Genomic DNA, 19,101 nt, shown 5'->3' on the forward strand with positions numbered 1-19,101 from the left:
TCAATCGATACCGGCCGACTTGGTGCGTAAGAGCTTCAAAAAATGTGCCATCAGTAACAGCTTGACTGGTTTCAAGGACGACTACGCCTTTGAGAATGGCAATGAAGCCTCAAATGGTAGCAGTGGAGGTGGCGACGATTGAGAATCGAATAACCAGTGGTGTTGTGGCAGTTGTTTGAATAAATGTTCTGAAAACGAAATGATCGCTGAGTGTGCAGTTGTATCCTTTGTTGGTGCTGGTGCAGGTTGTCCGGCCATCACGCGGAAAAGACAACCTCTGGGGTGGTTTTGCGCTGCTAAGTTCAATACATCGCACATGGTTGCTATTTTTGTTCAATTTATCCGTACTTTTTGCTATATATTCTCATTGTAACATTATGGTGTTCATAAATTGTTTGATATACGGGGTACTTTGATGTAAACGGATTCAATATAGTCGGGTTTGACTGTATATGACCACATTCGTCGAAATTTCGAACATTATAACCGGTAAATCACGTTATTCGGGAACGTATTAAGGGGGGACGCGGGTCTTAAACTGGTCAGAAATGGGCGAAAAATTGATTTTGAGAAAAACGCATTTTCGGAATGTTTGTACCTTTGAGCACTAGCCTCCAAAATATCAACACTGAATTCGGTCAGGAAATACGGTAAAATCGACTTTTAAAACACCACGGGAGCCTCGAAATGGCCAAAAAGGGGTGAAAATTGTTTGATTTATATTACCATAGCTGCAGTGTAGCAAAAGTTAAAGGTTGTCTCAAAATGCAAATACGTTTTTCTCAGTGCTATTTCTGGACACTGCACTGAGCCTTACTGTGCTTTTTCTCTACATTGTCGCCGGGTGACAATGACAAATTTAGCATCACTGCATTGAAAAGATCAGGGAGTGATCCAACACTTATATCACTCTATCGAGATTTTTACAAATTGCCATTAAAATAATATTGCATGTCAAAAAATTTTGCTTATTTCCTAATGGCACACACTACCTTGGCCATGGGTAATGGTGATAGCTTCAGTTTTAGTTGACATATTCAAAATCCAAAGACAGCTTTGGAAATGGGAAGAGCATGACATTTTTGGTGAGAAATATCACAGTGAGGCTACTGATTGTTCAAATTATAATATGTGGTCAAACTTCAAATGCAGTTTTCTCAGTTTCATATTTTTGGTTGATCTCTACAGTCTTACGCAGGGTTTTGATAACTTCTTTTTAGTTCACACAAATAACTTTGGTACCATTTTCTTCAGAGAGAAATGAAGTACCCGATGACATTTTTAATTTTTTAGTTTAGGCAATGGATAGATGTCAATTCGAGATTAGCTTAATGAGTTCGTGTCAAATAATGCAGCCTTTTACTCTCAACATAATATGTGAGGATGACGTGCCTTTTTGAGGAAAACGAAGGATGTCATCGGGTATAGGAAGACTTTGGCTATCAACCTATGTAATTAAAAGCAACGAAATGCAATGAGAATAAAGCTGCGTAAGAAATTCACTAATTATGCTCTGGACTTTGTTAGATAACTTTGGTCTAAGACCACCTGCTCAATTATGATTACATTTTTGAAATCAGGAGGGAAAACCATATCTGTGTGCAAAGTTTCGTGAGATTCTAGCCATAACTAAAAAGTTAGTTTTAAGGCCCTCGTCTCCCCTTAACTGGAAGAAAAATAGTGTAACTCTATGGAAGACATTTTACGGCCCGTGGGTTTGAGCGTGTGAGATGGGAAATTATATGAACTGGGAACGTTTTTACGAGGTTCTGCTGTAATCATATTGTTCAATGCACGTCCTAAACAAAAATACGCAGGATGCTGCACAGCGAAGTCAAAAGAGCAAAAAAGTAGGAAAAGCGATGATTACTCCCCACTATGCACCTCAGCTGAAAGTAGCCCAAGTTACAAAAAGAGAAATAAAAAAAGAACAAAGACAATAAAGTATGTAGAATAGGTGCAAGACTGACCTCTTTGGAATACTGGGTTCATCCCAGCGTGGTCGCGATGTCTTGCAGCGTTTGCTGGAAACCCGAAGCTTCTTTAGCTGAGATTCCAACAAGCCAACAGTTTTGGAGAGGAGCTCAGCAGTGCTGTGGATGTCACTCAAGGCTCGATAGATGGCTTCAGCAGTTGAAAGCTCCTCCATGCGCTTGCTGTTGAGTGGAGGAGGAAAACCAAAGTGTTTGCAAAAGTGGCCTTAACATCAACCAACAACAAGTGCACAAATTAAGAACAAAGCTAATGGATAGATTGTCCTTTCTGGAATTCACCGTATCTAGCAGTGGTGTCTGTTCCTTGTTTCGATAGTTTCGGCATCATTTCACCATGCTGACCTCGCAACCCTCAAGATTATGGCGCTCGCAATGCACACGTGACTGGAAGCAGGCAGAGAGCACACCTTCGCATGATGTCGACATTTCGCACGTGTCTCTCAGGGCCCTCTCCAGCCACACAGACCACAGCCAGCAGCCGAATTGCGGACGCTTGACCAGCACTCTCAGGGAGCTCGTCTGTCGCGCTTTAAAAAAAAAATGCGGGATACTGAACTTGTTTAACCCCTTGAGGGTCGAATTAAAAAAAAATAATAAATGGTCAAATTACTTTATTGCGGATTTTGAAAGTAGAAAAGTAAAGCCAGGAAAAAGTTGTAAAAAAATATTAGGAACCGTATTTTGGAGTCAACATCACTGGACACTGTAAACTGGGAGAACCCGTATACCTCATGAGTGTTCATAATAAACAAGCTAACAGCAGCCCCAATAAAGATGGAAATCATCTTCCACTGGAGTGGCCATAAAAATAATGGCACACCTCTGGTGAGATCAACCACTCAAAGCCATTGCCCCAGACCAGGGGACATGCTGCAGCTAGGAATCAGTTCTGTTTATCCCCTGCACAGAGCACCCCTTGTGATCACATAGGAAACCGAAACCACGAAAGAAAGGACTTTGACACAGGCTACACCCTGCAGCTAAGAAAGTTCTGTTTATCTTCGCAAGAAGGCAGCGCATTAAATTTTAAATTTCCATTGCTTCTTGTACGTCCTAGAAGATGGCAGCACATCCCAGTGAGCATGCATCGTCATCAGGGCGTGAAATTTCAAATGGAGGATTGAAACCGTACCCATACGGCAGAAACCTTGCACGACGGAAAACCGCCGCTGTACATGTAATGTACGGCAAAAAACCTCAAAGGATTAAAGGTGCCAAAGAAGTTTCTACGGAAAGAAGTATCTAGGAAAGGGTTCTCACTTGGCAAATGATACACCGGATGATGATCATCGCTAAAGCCCCAAATCCGAGAACACTTCCTAGGCACACACTGCACACCTGCTCGTGGTGCTAGATTCAAGTAGGCGCGAGAATAGCGCATGCTAGCTGACAACTCCCGCTCTGTCATCCCAAGCTGGATGTGGCATAAATGTTTACAATCGGAAGATCATGTGGCTTCTGCGGTTTCCAAGGTAAATGTGAGCTGCTCTTCTCACGGTGCGTTAAATTCTCTGATCAAGCATGTCGGCACGAGAAGAGCAAACCAGCACCAGCACATGAAGGTTTCCAATTATATATGATGTCTGGTGCTGGGTAGCGTTGGATTCGCATGCATAGAATGAGTCTGCCTCGTGGGGAAACCATGAAAATCAGTGCAAATAAATGCCTTTGGTGAGCTTTCTTCACTCGCATTATATACACAGATGACAATTTTTTCCCCCTGTCCAGAGATTACACCTCACATTATAAATGGGTTTTTATGGTATTTGTTGTCTGTAAATTAAAGAAGTGTGCAAATATTGAAATTTTTTAATATGAATCAAATACGAATATGGGGAAAAAAATGCCTTCGATTATTGAATATCTGACCACTGAAAAGAAAATAGCATACGTTGTTATCTGCTTTACTTCACATTTCACATCGTATTTGCAAATAATATTAAACTACAGTCAAACCCGAATATACCGAACTCGGATAGAGCAAATTATGTTTTATATCGAACACTCGATTTTCCGCTAGCATTATGCATATAAAATGTATTTTTTATAACAAACTACACATCGGATATAGCGAACTCAGAGCGCGCGATCGGTCGCCAAACGCCCGCCAACGGGCAGGCCTTTGTGCCGGCTTCGAGTACTCTCCGGGCAGCCCACGCTGCCGGGCCGCAATACTTCTAGCGCATGCCATTGTCAGATGGGAGGGGGATTGGAAAGGGTCCGTTTCCCAAGGTCTCACAGAGCGCATACGTTGTCACGCGCCCGCTAGGGTGCTTCTGCAGCCCCTCGATCAGGGGATCATGGGGGGAGGGGGCTACAGGAAACGCGTCGTTGAGCGGCTGTTGGTGAAATTGCGGGTTAACGACGAGCTCAAGATTAATTTGCTGGCCACAATAGAAATGATTAACCATGCCTGGCAAGACGTGACGCGGTCCATAATCCGCAACTGCTTGCGGGAAGAACTCGCTGATGTTCCGGACGCTGTGCCCGAAGAAGTTGCCCTGGAGGATTTTGTCACTGTTGACGACAATGTAGCCGTGACAGCGAGCCCGTTGGACTCTGAAATTGTTTGCAGACATGCTGGCATCTGGTGCGAACGAGGAGACCGAGGAGCCGCCGCCGGAAGACGATCACCCTCGCCTAACGTTGCATGAAGCCCTTGCTGCTACCGATCTGCTGCGCCAATACTGCTCCGGAATACAGGGAAGCGGACTGGAGTTTGTGGAAATGATGTCGTGTGTGGAAAGTGCGATTCTTGCTGATGGAGTTAAACGCAGTGTTCAGGCAAAGATCACTGCCTACTGCAAATAAGCGAGCATTTACCTGCAATAAATTTCTTTTGTAGATTCATGGTGAGCGGCACGGTTTTTCTTTAGTTAGTGCGTTTTCACTGCGCTGTTCTGGACATCGTGTATAACGAATTTGGTACTGACGTTCGTTATAAATGGGTTCGGTTATTACGAAATACTTAATATAGCGAACAAATCGCGCTGAATTACGCAGTTCGTTATAACCGGGTTCGACTGTAGAATTGCACAGAAGTGTATAACATCCTGAAAAATCCAGTATAAATTTTATACAGGATTCCCTATACTTGTTTATTTGTACAGGAAGGATTTGCATGACACAGGGCGAAAGTCACAGTACCGTTGCTGAATACAGTAAGCTCTCACTCACTAATTCAGCCTCTATCAAGGGGCCAGAAAAAAATATCCGAATTCACCAAAAGCTCGAATTATCGGATCGGCCTAAAAAAAAAAAAAAAAAAAACTGCCGAAAAAAAATTATTTGCATCACAGTAGTTTTTTCTGATGAACACATGCAAAAAGGCTAACAGCAGTGGAGATGAAACCGAAGTGAGAGACGTTTTCCCCAGCTGTGTCAAGTGCTTCGCTTTACGCACACTGTTGCGACGTGCCTCCTCACGAAAAAAAAAAAAAAAAAAGATAAATAAACGGCCCCCGTCACATTTTGAGAATATTTTCACTGCACAGCCTACAGAGTCGAGCATTGCGGTGAGATGAAAGTGAATTTGAAAATTGCTTTCTTTTTCTAGAAAATTCTGAATATAATTTTTATTAATAATCGAATAACAAACATATTTGATTCATATTCGAAATTTCGAATATTCGCACGCCCCTAGTAAACTATTTTGATTATGCATTAAATGTCACCAATTTGGCATAGTAACATTACTAATTTCAGAACTGCATTTCTATTTAAGTTAACTTGCATAGTTGACAATTTGGTTTGGTTCATGAGGTTTAGACCCTTAAGATACTCAGGCTGTGAGAGACGCTGGAAACGGTGGAGATTTCGACCACCTGGGGTTCTTTAATGTGCACTGACATTGCACAGCATACAGGCACCTTGCTTTTCGCCTGCATCAGAAAGCAGCCACTGGAGCAGGGATTCAGTCCCGCATCTTTGGGAATAGCAGTCAAGTGCTCTAATTCCTGCGCCACTTAGGCAGGGTGCTTGCATAGCTGAGCAATTGCAATGAACACTCTCGTAAAGTTATTCCTGGGGCATTAAACGATTGAGAAATTGCTTAAGTTTTGGACATCAGTATGTTTGAAAAGGTCTGTTGAGTGCAATGAAGATCTTCGGTTTTTAAATAGGTACCAGGGCGGTAGGAATTTGGACATCAGTATGTTTGAAAAGGTCTGTTGAGTGCAATGAAGATCTTCGGTTTTTAAATGCATAGAGGTACCAGGGCGGTAGGATGTTCCAAGTTCCGCATCTGCGCTAATAGGAGCTGCCACCGTGGAACAATCTAAAGCAGATCTTGTATGAAAATGAAAGCACAACATAACAAACCTGAAGTAAAGACAAATAAAAATGATGAACGTGGCAGGAAAGCCCCAGAACAACAACGCCAAAGCCTGGGCCTACCAATAAACTAGAACAATGCTTAACCAAAGAATACCAAAAAAACACTTGCCCACGGCTTTTCTGATCAATATACTCCTGCCAGTCAAGGTCTAGACGTTCATGTACTTCACGCAGCTGTTCTTCGACATAGTGTCGCAGGCGCCGTACTTCAGCCAGCTGCTGCATAGCCAGAGGATCCAGTTCCCGATCACGAAGAAGTCCCACATACTGGGGGTCTCGGTTGCGCAAATCACGTGTCCGTGCCTCTTCCATCAAGGCAAAAGTCTCGAACACTAGGCTCCGCAAGGTATGAACATCTACATGAGTCTTCTGAAAAAGCAACGGAAAACTCTGTTACTGACAGCACAGGTATGCAGTTCTAGTATTTCATACTACTGTTAGTAGCTGCTTTCCTCTTAAATTGAGTTGCGGTTCAACTGCAATGCACTGCTGCAGCCAATGTTCAGGTGGGCTATGGCCGAAGCCCATGTCTGATGTCACAGGGTCCAAACGCTTCACTTCATGAAGCTGTATACTTCTGCTGGCTGTTGGAAGATTACCTATACTAATACCGTAGCACAAAACTCAACCCAGCAATAATTGCCAAAGAAGCAGTAGGAATGTTTTCCATTTGCATTAACAAAAAAAAATAAATAAATAAAAAATAATTAATAAAAGCGATTTTTAAAGTGACAACTGTATGGTTTGGTTTGTGTGGTTTAACATCCCAAAACGACTCGGGCTATAGAGAGGCTATAGTGGAGGGCTCCGAAAATTTCAACCACCTGGGGGATCTTTAACGTGCACTGACACCGCACAGCACACGGGCACCTCGCTTTTCACCTCCATCAAAAAGCGGTCACCGGAGCTGGGTAAAGTGACAACAGTAAAGGAATCAAAGGCGGCAGCAGCGCTTGTAGTAGACAAACGAAGTTCTCAAACCAATGTCACATTTGCCATACCAAGTCAGTGCAAGGCCCATGGCCAGACACGGTGCATTTAAATGGTTGCAAGCTAGCAAAATTTTATGTAAGCCCTTAAGTGTGTGTGTGTGTGTGTGCGAGCGTGTGCACGCTTGGTTTGCGGGGTTTAACGTTCCCAAGTGACTCAGGCTATGAGAGACTCCAGAAACTTCAACCACCTAGGGTTCTTTAAAGTGTACTGACATCGCACAGCACACGGGCGCCTAACTTTTCGCCTCCATGGAAAAGCGGCTGCTGAGGCAGAGGTCGGGAGGCCGATCCCACATCCTTGCGCACAGCAGTCGAGCACCCTACCACTGCACCACTAAGGCGCGCGCGTGCGCGAGTCAGTGTGAGTGACTGAGTGTGTGAATGAGTATATGTGCGAGTGAGTGTATGTGTGAGAGAGTGAGCGAGCTTATGAGCATGCACATGTATGTGTGCAATGGTGAAAGAGTATGGTACAGCTGCTGCTGTCACACTTTGCTCTGGAAGAGGGCAGGAAAAGCTTGAAAGTTCCCACACCCTACCCTCTCCATGCTGTGTCCCCTTTTCACATACCCATTCACCATACTTAAAACCTCTGAAAACACAACTGCCACATGGCAGCTAGACGAGTGGATTGGCAGTACCATTGCTGGAGGTACCTGATTGTGCACAAGAGAGAACAGTAAAGGCTCTGCAGACGGGCCTGCATCTTCATTAGTTTGCCTTCTCTTGCAGCTCCTCAATGACAAAAGAATGCAACCAAAAGCACTGCTGCCTTAAAGTCTGGGCTTTTGCACTCAGTCACGAAAATACATGTCTGAGAGCCCAGTTTACTGTAGAAGGCAATCCATGCAGGCAATTGACAGTACCAGTAACAGATAGACAAGGCTAGTAAATGTGACGTGTTTTTAACCCCCAACCACAACTTCGATTTCATATGTACTTCTATTAGACTCTTTACTGAACTGTAGCATTACAGGACAGAAAAAAAGTGACACTACAAGAACAATGAGATGCAGAACAAGGCTTAGCTTGTTCTATAAGGCTTATCATCCCAAAAAGGTACAGGCTACGAAGAATGCCGTAGTGGAGGGCTCCACAAATTTTGACCACCTTGGGATCAACAGTTGAGTGCCCTAACCTCTGATCCACACTGGCCGGGCACAAAACAAAGTATCACAATCAGCTGATCACGTGCAACCAACAATAAGTTTCTCCCTTGGTACTGCAAACCAATACTATGCAGAAGGTAACTGTCAATTCATTCAGAGTGAGATTAAAATCTTGCAAGAATATGCCATTTCAGATGTAGGAGAAAAAAAAAGGGGGGGGGGGGGGGGGGGGGGCAGCCAGCACGATACTGTCTGCTTTCAATCAGCAAACACACTCACTAAAGGGTGCACCGAAGGCTGCTCAATGCTTCACAATTACATTGGTGATCATGGAATACAACAGTACAGTTCAATGCTTTAATGCAACTTATTAATGGCACACAGAACCCCCATAATCATTAGAATACAACTAAAACTCCCATTTTCTAGGTGTTTTTTTTTTTTTTTTGCAAAATTCGGATGAAAAAAGTCCAGAAATATTTTTAAATAAAAAATAAGCACATATTGAGCTTTTGAGTTTTGCACAGCTCAAGGTTATTTCAGCTTAATTTCTGCCAATGAAAAGAACAAGGAAGAAACACTGGTTTTGCTATTTTAGGGCTCTCTATGACAAGAGGCTTGTGCTAGGATTTTTCACGAGTCAAATAAAGCTGACTGCCTCAGTCTTCGAAAGCAAGGAGTTGCCGTCTCAGCAACAATCACTATCACTTACATTAAAAAGTCAATGATCGATGCACTGGAATTTTCAGATAAGTGCCATTTTTGAGCATGGTCAACATGGAACGAAGCCATTCAGCTAGCAAAGCAAGCCATGGCAGGAGCTCTCAAGAACTAAAAAAAGAAAGAAGAAAAAAAAAAAAACAACCTACAAGTGGTGTATTCTTAAATATACACAGCATGGCACTGCACGGCCACGAACAGCTACAGGCATGTTTTGAGCTATTTCGCCCAGCTGATAAAATTTACAGACTAGACTGAACACTGCGTGGAATTAGTTAAGGTCAATAGTGTAGTTTGTAGGAACCAGGAGCCTATTAACAAATTTGAGCATGACAGAAGTTAAGAAAAGAAGCATCTCTGAACTCCAGATTGCTGAGTAACAAATGCTGCCGTACAAAGTTCCTATATAAACTAAAAAGCATGGAACATTGTGACTGCCTTTAATCCTACACTATATAAGAAATACTGGTTTGGTGTGCTTGGTGTGTGAGGTTTAGCATCCCAAATGCATTAGGCTATGAAGGACACTGTCGTGGAGGGCTTCAGATAAATTCAACCACCAGGGGTATTTTCAATATGCAATGACATCACACTGTACAGGGTCGTCCACTTCTAGCTATAACACAGACACTGCTTTCAAATCAACATTACGTACGAAACAGCCACATATCGATGCAAATCGATGCACGCACACAGGGACCCGGATGTGCTGCTTCACATGGCCTGCCACTTAGCTTTATTGTGTGGCCGGTTCGAACGCAACAGCGTTTTGAAGGCGGTGAGCGTGTTATAGCTACAAGTGGACGAGGCTGTACATGGGTACCTTGCCTTTTGCCTGCCCAGATACACAGTCACTATGGCCGGCATCAAATTCCAGTCGACCAGCTCAGTACTCAAGAACCCTAACTACTGGGCTACCGCAGCAGGACAAGAAAATACATACTGTGAATAAAGCACAGTCATCAGTGGCAGCTAGAAATGTTGTCAAAAAGCAATAAACATAAGAAAGTCAAACCTCCATATCATTCTTTAAAGTCTTGGCTGTACTCTCCAGAGCAATGCCCAGTTTCTTGATCTTCATCAAGCCAGCATCACTACCAGCAGGTTCAATCACTTTGCATAGCACCTTGTCCTTGAAGGCCTCCAACTCCTTTCCAAAGTCAACAATCTGAACAGTGCACAGAGTCGCACAAAATAGAATCAATGAACATTCACAGATGCCATAACACAGAATTTACTAGCAGTAACTACCGTATTTACTGGAATGTGGTTTTTTTTTTTTTTCATAATTTTCGGCTCTCAAAGACTACCCTCGCATTATAATCAAATACTGCAATTCGGGTGACCTAAAGCAATGCTTAGGTGCCGCCATATTGGATCTGTCACTACTCGGTTTCGTTGTAGTGCCTGCCAATCCATCCAAAGTAAAAACTTTGCGCTTTTTGCTCATAGGCTCAAAATCACGTCACGTTTATCACGTGCTCGTCACAGCTTTTGCAGTGGATTAGTACAGTTACTTCTGCTGTTATCGCATTTCGCACGATGGCAATGCGCCCTGCAAAGTATGATGCTCGTTTCAAAAGGAAAGCTTTCCTGATAGAATAAATTGGAAGTTCTGCGGCAGCTTGACAGCTAGACGTTCACTAATCTGCCATACATGGGTGATGGATGCAGTGGGAGGTGATTTTTAAATGTGAGCCTGACCGCAACGGCTTCTGATGACATCGTCTGGGAGAACAAGAGTGAAAAGAAAGAACGCAGCTTCCGACGACGACGACGACCCCGAATGAGTGTTTTTGATGAGACTGCAAGGGCCATGATGTCTATTAAAGGTAAATTTTCAAGCGCTTATCTCGCATTACATTCATGGTTTTATTTTTTCCCATTGAGCGATATGCAAAGTCACCCCTTGCGTTACATTCGCGGTGGTGTTACATTCGAGTAAATACGGTAACTAGAATAGATGAGGACAGAAACCACAGCACTCTTAGCCAATAGCTATAAAACAATAGAAGAGAGTGAGTCATATGAACAATAAAATTTTGCCAATACTTAAATTTGCACTTCTGAATCGTACTCCTTTTCAAATAAATAAGAATCTTGCAGAAGCTTTGGCTTTCAAACAGAGGCTGGATACTCCTATAGAAAAGGTATGATAACACTAACACAAAATTCACAGGCAGTGAACGCAACTGATGCGGAGAAGGTGTTAGCATGTGGGCTCCGATTAGGTGAGAGATTTGTTTTGGCAGACTGAATACATTCACAATGATAATTAAAGTTTACGACTGACAAATGATTTCTTTGCATGTTTTCTTATTCATTTATTAGAGTCCAGTTTGTTCAAATGAAATCTACAGTTTGATCAGGCATTTGACCAAGAGACATCAAACATAGGCTTTCTGCCAGCCACACATTCGAACCTTTATTTGCTTGTTTAAATGGCCACATACTCTTGCATTTGTAAGCGGTTGCACAATAGAGACATTTAGTTTACCGCTACCGTGCGCTGAATGGTCCCTGCGTGCGGAGTGCACCAGAATTTGAGAGGAACGTGGCGCCATCTGTCGCCCATGGGGTGACCTGCGTATGCGTACCGACGCTCGCGCAGTAGCGGTAGACGGTAGCGATAAGCAGCAGCGCTAAACTAAATGTCTCTAATATAACCCATGCATTCAAAGTTGGGCTTGCACGTGCAAATGCCTGCATGCTCTTGCATGTGGACTGTATCGTGCATGAAAGTTGATGAACATGATGATATTCAAAGCACAGAGCAAGCAGCTGACAGCTTAACACATGAGCAGAAGGCCAATGCAATGGCCGTGCGATCTAAAGCAGTGGGAAGCAAAGCTGATCACTTAGCGTCTCTTTGGGTTCAAATCCTGCTCAAAGCCATAATTATGGCAATTCTTTTTTCTGCTATCATTTGCTCAGAGACTGTACGCTGACAAGTAAACACCAAGTTTGCATGCGCATTCTGACGCTTAAAAAATATCTGAACATCATCTCACACAATGCCTTGTGATGAATGTAATCCTCCAGAGACTGGGCTATAGGCATTTCATCCAATATATTGGCACTCCAATGCCAAGGCAAATATTTTTAAAAAAGCTCAGGTGATCAGTAACATGATGGAAAGTTGGGCTGGCTGGTGCATGATCTTGTGGCTAAAAACAGCGGTAACACGAGACGAAGGATAGAGAGGGAGGACACGACGCTGCCCCCCTTCTCTCCATACGTGTCTCATGGTTCCCTCCATGATGCCATTCCCAAGGACAGAGACAAGAGACTTCTCTGCAATTTTCTGAGACGCCGTGCAGCACCAGGATCCTAAACAAGGACCACATAATGGCCTCTTGCCACGCAAGGCAGACTTACTGTTGTCCGATGGCGGAACGGATCACTGTCTCATCGACGAAACTATTTAAAACACTCTTTTATTTATTTTTTCTTACACAGCACCAAACAGCCTGTCAACAACTCGACGACTGCTGCTGCTGTTTTGAATCTGCTCCCCTCTAGCGAGGTTGAGCTTCCCTCTTTCTGGGGTCAACTCACCATCGAACTTTTCAAGTTCCAATGATCAAACTAAATCTAATTTATGTGTCTAGTGGTAACCTGGTCGAGCATCACTGGGAGAATTAACATTGGAGACAAACACCGGAACTGCACTCATACAACCGGCTTTTTAAGCCGTGCCGATGGCCCGTAGGCCATAGGATATGAGGAGTCTCCTCCCAGGAACTCCCCTGAGAAAATACCCATTTTTCACCGACTGGGTGGCCGGTGGCAGGGATTGAACTTTGCAATTCAAATGGGTACAAGCTACCGGTTTTCTAAAATGCTGAAATGAAGCGGTGGCTCACATTCAGGAGGTACCAGGTTTGATCCCTGATGACGCCAAACACCCACCGGTTTTCAATGGGTACAAGTTTTTCCCCGGCCTGGTGCTCAGCTCTTTGGGGTGAAATGCTTGGGAAAGGGGTCATATGTCCAAAACATTTGAATTGTCGAAGCGGTGGCTTTGTGGTAGAGCACCTGCCTCGCATTCGGGAGGTACCAGGCTCGATCGCTGGTGCCGCAGGGTACCCACTGGTTTTCAATGGGTAGAAGCTTTCCCCAGGCCTAGTGCTCACCTCTTTGAGGGGAAAATACTTGGGACAGGGGTTATAGGTGCCAAATAGTGCCGATGGGGCAGTGATCCATTCCGCCATTGGACAACAATAAACCTTATGCAAAAGTAATGATTGCCTGATGTGGAACTTATGAGCGGCTTTCTTGCTTTAGCGATGGTTTATTTTCAGGTTTGAGAGAGAAAGAATTACCGACAAATGGTTCGTGGACCTTTCTGTGTTGTCCATGTTTCTGAGCGGCTTTGCAGGTACCGATTATGCAATTAGGCACCGAATAGACAATCTGAGAGGCACCGTGGCAGCAAAGCATAACTATTTCGTATGTTCAACACAAGGAAGTGCATGTACTGGGCAAGAATATCTTTCTTTTCATTTTGAAATAACAGACTCACATTGTCCTTCATTCTGGACTCTGTTCGTTTGCTTTCTCTTCGCATCGACGATCATATCATTGAGGTTCAGGTATGCTCTACGCCCGCATTACGATCATATATTCGATTACGAGTGACCTTGTTGAAATTTGCTGATTGCTAGTGTGTTTAGGACTGACCAAAGAACTTGAGCTGCTAAGCCAAAGGATGCAGGCTCGATCCGGGCCGCATAGCCGTTTCATTTTTCTTTTTTATGGAAGTAAAAAACTAAAACGCTTGTGTGTCGAGATTTCGGTGCCCGGTTGTGCATCTTGAGACTATTTTTGTCACTGGCAAATGAAACGCAGAGGTGTGTCGTGGAGGATGAGGCAACATTTACCGCCTGAGGCGACAATCATTGCTGATTCATCGCTCGACGATGCTAACGCCTGTCGTTGCCGCTGGTGCACACCGCACAAAGCGGCTGGACTCTGCAACAGAGCGGCATGCTTTCAGCATTGTTCTGTTACCGTCGCCACGTAGTTCACTCTAGAGGAGTGCAGTTAAGCTAGAAATATGATAATACTGATAAAACGTTTGCAACGCATCGTGTTTAAGAAAAAAATTTTTAAATGAAGTGACAGCGCAGCGGTGTGCTGCTACACTGTGATGCAGACTTGCATTGCAAACAGTGACTTTCTCCTGCTCCTTTCGAAAATTAACACTATCTAGCCACGCTAGCCTTTTTTTTTTTCTCTTTTACTACCCTACCAAGCTTTTACTAAATTACCTGGATGCGTTCATATATGCATGGATCAGACAAAGTGAGCGTCTTTAGGTTCTTCACTGAAACTGGACTAAAAAACGAACTTCTCTCACAAAAAAAAAAAAAAAAAGCTTCCAGGCGGCACGTGAAATTTTTTAAAAACCCAGAACCTGCGCGACAGCGACAAGCGGCAATGTTTTGCTGTCGCTGTGCCTACAAACAAGTGCGCTGAAGGCCCCTCTACACATCGTGACCGTGGAGATCTGCCCCAAAATAAATGCATAAAAGCAACAGTGGCATAGTTTTTCTTTATGTGCGTGCAACATTTTCGGTACTGTCACCCACGTTACATACCCCGTCCATGCGCAATGCGTACACTTGAAATGCTGCAGGTGTAAACAAGCAAGCCCAGTTCAGCCATGTGACTGATTTACCGCTGTCGTACAAGTAGTGAATGCATATACAACATTTAACCATGTTTTTCAACGGTCATACATGCGCTTTGAAGACACGGACGAACAAGAAACACGACGTGTTTCTCCGTCGCGCAAGTATGGCCAAGTGGAATGAAACAACTCGCTCAAGCCAAGCTATTAGTTAACGTGTTTTTCTTTTTTTTTTTGCAGGCATGTACCTGTATTGACATACATATAATATTAATATAGACATTATTTGAGCCAAAGCTTATTTAAGTCATTCTGGCTCACTTGGGCAAACACACATCTCCGAAATGTTCACATCTCATTACCAACTTGATTACCTTCAATTCAATGAAACCACTTGCCGCCCTCTACACGCTTTTTTGGTTGTCTTGCGTTGTATATTTCAAGAAAAATGCATTAATGCTAAGAAAAAAATCTCGGATTACTCGAGCAAAAATGTTCTTTCTTGAAGTGCTTACTGCATACAACCTTGCAGTTAATTTCTTCCCGATTAGCAGCTTCAACGTCCAAAGCGACCAGTTTTTTATCCTTGGGGAAGTTTTACAGGCTTGCTTGACCTGAAATTGCACGATTAGTGCACTGTAGAACACTACATATGCGATTGCTTTTCGATTTTCGTGGCAGAGCATGCCCACCCCGCAAAGGTTTGTTGCCTGCGCTCCCTGCACTGTAAAAGCCGATCACCTGTGGGCTGCTTCCAAGAAAAGCCGCATGATGGCACCAGCATCGCTGAAAAGTTCGATATAAATTTGTAGCTGTCTTTGGTTTTCTCACCTTGCGACAGCAGAAAGCAGGTGTAATTTCATGAATCTATGCTTGCTAGCGCATGGCAGTGAAGGGTAGCGCGGCGCGGCCGCCATTTTTCGACGGTCTTGAGGAATGACCTCCTCAGCGGCAGCTCAGCTGTAGTTCAGCTCGCCGATCACTTTCGCGCTGGATGCTACCAGTAAATCCGATCTGGCGACCTGCACGTGGTCCCCCCTGCACGTTGAGTGGGCCAAGGTGGTTTCGGCTGCCTGGCTTTGCTCAATGACCGACAGCCAGCGGTCGGTATGGGTTCAGCCGGGGCCCATACTGAGGGGTGGCAAATCCCCAGGGAGTCCACAGTGTACTCCCTTGGCATTGCAAGCATGCTATACACACGTTAGCCCATTGCCGGAAGCGGCGGTCGGCCCACAGTGGGTCTGGGCGGGGCGCATGTAATCTGGAAATTAAGTCCAGTTTTTGAGTCGGTCGGCAGCCCAAGGGAACGCCCTGCCCGCTGCCAAGGGAACGGTGGCGTAGCTGCGGAGTACGCAAGGAAACGCAGCTAGCTGAATTCGGAGACTGGGCTCTTATTCGAGTCCAGTATTAAAGTCGGTCGGCAGGCCAAGGAAACGCCCTGCCCGCTGCCAAGAGAACGACGGCATAGCTGCGGAGTACGCAAGGAAACGCGGCTAGCCGAGTTCTGATGCTGGGCTCTCATTCAGTATCCAGGTTGGTCGGCAGGTCAAGGGAAAGCCCTGCCCACTGCCGAGGGAAAGGCGGCGTAGCTGCGGAGTACGGTTGGGAAAGGCAGTTTGCTAACTTTGGATGCTGAACAAAAACCAAAATGCGGGGCGGTCGGCAGGGCGAGGGAAAGCCCTGCCCACTGTTTAGGGAACGGTGGTGTAGCTGCGGAGTATGTTTAGGAAACGCAGCTAGCTGACTATGTTGGACCGAAAATTCCCCTCGTGCCTAAAAACATTACCCAGCCACAAACGCGTTGGTTTCTGTTGCCGAAGAGAACGGGGCCTCGACAAAAGCCTGGCGGCTGGGGCGAACCTAGCTCGGGTTCTGGGGAACTCACCTTTGGCTTCAAAGAGCAGATAGGAGGTGGAGAGTAGCTAAAAGCTGGTAATACCGAAACTTGGGAAAAGACAGATGGAATACAGGTGGAAGCGCCTAGTACGGAAAGGCCTAAAGGCTGAGTACACACCCTGAAGTAGTGGTCGTTAGTGAGTAGGGGCACAGAACAGTGCTAAAGCACTTAGTAATGCCCTGAAAGCGATCGGCACAGTAAGGGTGCAGGAACGGCGTGAAAGCCGACCTCGGAAACGGTTAGTAGCCGGTGAACAATTCACCAAGTGCTCACGCGGGAAGTATCCTCTGTAGGATTCAAGGCCCTCCAGCACCAGGCGGACATAAGCATGATATGCAATGGATGGGATTAAAGCGTTACCCTTTCCCCCAGGGACGCCGATGAAATGTACCTTCCAACATGCACTGCTGAGCGAAAACCGGGGAAGAGTATCCATCAGTGTGCACCAGATTGAAGTCTGGTCACTTGTCGAGTACCTTGAAGTAGGTACGAACGTTGCGAAATCTACCTCTAAGTACTTCAACTAGAGTCGGGGTGGGGGAACCGGGCTTGGGGGACGAGGAACCTTAAAAGCGGCTTTATGTAAGGAACCTGTCTCAGACGCCAGACCCGGCAAACGCATTGCGGTGGAGGAATGATCCAAGGGCCGAGGGCCGAATATTCGGCTAAGAGCGAGTGCTCGCCCTCTACAGAAGCCCATATGGGAGCTCGACTCTAATTGTCTGCCAATCAAAATCCTACGCTGCCCACATTCCCTTCCAACTTCCCATAACCTTATCCTAATTCCTACTTCCCATTACCCTACAACCCATCCCTTCCGCTACTTCCCAGGGGAGATACGTGGGGTATCCCTGGGCCCGCTTCCTTGGCTGTGGGTTGCTAGTAGCTCCCCCTTTTATTTAATAACTTCCAATCAAAAACTTTTGTCTCATTGGCCTATTCATTTATATTTCGGATTGCGCAACTTTCTCTACCCGCGATACATTAGTGGTGCGGGCGGAGTCTGACTTTGGAGTCCACCTTACATTATGCTACCGGCACGATTATTCCTGCTTTTTGTCGCATACTATTCTCACGCAGCGCTTCCACATATTTTATTGAGTACCCACCCCACGGGAGTATTGGTTCTTCTATAGTGGCAGCTCAGCCATGCGCTGGCGTTGAAGTAATATATTGCACCTCGCCTTGCAGAACGGTCGCGGTGGGGGCCGCGCGCTCAGCAGAAAAAAAAAACAATCTGCATGAATAAGATATTTGCTGTGCGCCAGCTTACAATGAAAATGCACTGCAGAATATATCGTGCCATTTACCCTGACTTGGCAAAATTTTTGATGGTTTCCATGACATTTCCCTGATTTTTCCCAGCAGGTCCGCCACACGTGGTGGGAGATCTGACAGGATCCATTTTGAAAAGCTCGACGATGACCCAATGCAAATGGGTGCAGAAGCGGTTCTCGGCGTGGGTGTCCGTCAGTTGTGGGATTTAGCTTCTGGGAAGGGGCTCAACCTGGGCGATTCCATGCAAGCCTGGGGGATACTGTTTGGAGAGCTGTAACTTCTTATGGCCTTGTGGTAGAGCATCCGCCTCACATTCAGGGAGGTACCAGGTTTGTTCCCTGGTGCCACCAGGTATCCACCGGTTTCCAATGGGTACAAGCTTTCCCCTGGCTTGGTGTTTGACTCTCTGGGACGAAATGCTTGGGAAAGAGGTCATAGGTACAAATAGCTGCGTCAATGGGACAGTGACCTGTTCCGTCATCGGACATCGCCATAAGTTCTTGCACAGCAAAAGCCCATTATGTGGCCCTTTTTCTGAAAAACTGCCTCTTACGAGTCCGAATTTTGCTTAAAAGGCGCGGGCTCCTTTCCCAAGCCACGAGACCTGGTAAGCCGAACACCAGGCAGGGCCATAGCTTGTACCCATTTGAGAAAAACAGTGGGTGTCCGGCTGGCATAAGGTAAGATGGAGTCCAAAGACAGACTCCACCCGCACCACTAATGTATCGCGGGTCTGTCCGGCTGGCAGTGGGAGTCGAACCCACCATCTCCCGAAGCCACAGCGTCGTTTCCCCCCTCTCTATCCTTCGTCTCGTGCGAGTGCTGTTTTTAGCCACAAGACCAGGTGATCAGTATGTTGGACACCTAATGGCACCATCTACATAGCACTGATGAAATTATACTACTCAAATTGCTAATAAAAGGTTAAAAAGTAAAAAAAAATAAACAAGCTGCAACATGGCAGCATTCAGCGACGCAGCACTTATGCACCTGCCTGAAAACCAAGTCCTTCTTGCATACTTTCCGAGCATAACTTTGACTTAATATAGAAAATTATAATAAAGTGAACACACAGAAGTCAAAATTTATAAACTGTACAGCTAGAAGAAATATAAAAGGGAACACGAGAGCGCGTGGCCTC

At 45.1% G+C, this 19,101-nt stretch overlaps 1 protein-coding gene across 3 annotated transcripts in view; it reads right to left on the bottom strand.

The window, feature by feature from the left end:
• The window catches only part of Nup214 (nuclear pore complex protein Nup214), a 224,563-nt gene that overhangs the window by 147,397 nt on the left and 58,065 nt on the right, over window positions 1-19,101 (bottom strand). For all 3 annotated transcript variants that reach the window (XM_084588768.1, XM_084588767.1, XM_084588769.1), the window contains exons 16-18: window positions 10,166-10,318; window positions 6,439-6,698; window positions 1,971-2,156 (exon numbers count right to left, since the gene is read on the bottom strand). In XM_084588768.1, the coding sequence (XP_084444894.1) occupies window positions 1,971-2,156; window positions 6,439-6,698; window positions 10,166-10,318 (599 nt within the window). The remainder of the gene's footprint in view (window positions 1-1,970; window positions 2,157-6,438; window positions 6,699-10,165; window positions 10,319-19,101) is intronic.

This window comes from Amblyomma maculatum, chromosome 1, assembly GCF_055883805.1.
Source record: "Amblyomma maculatum isolate TAMU_Amacu chromosome 1, ASM5588380v1, whole genome shotgun sequence".
Lineage (NCBI taxonomy): Eukaryota > Metazoa > Arthropoda > Arachnida > Ixodida > Ixodidae > Amblyomma > Amblyomma maculatum.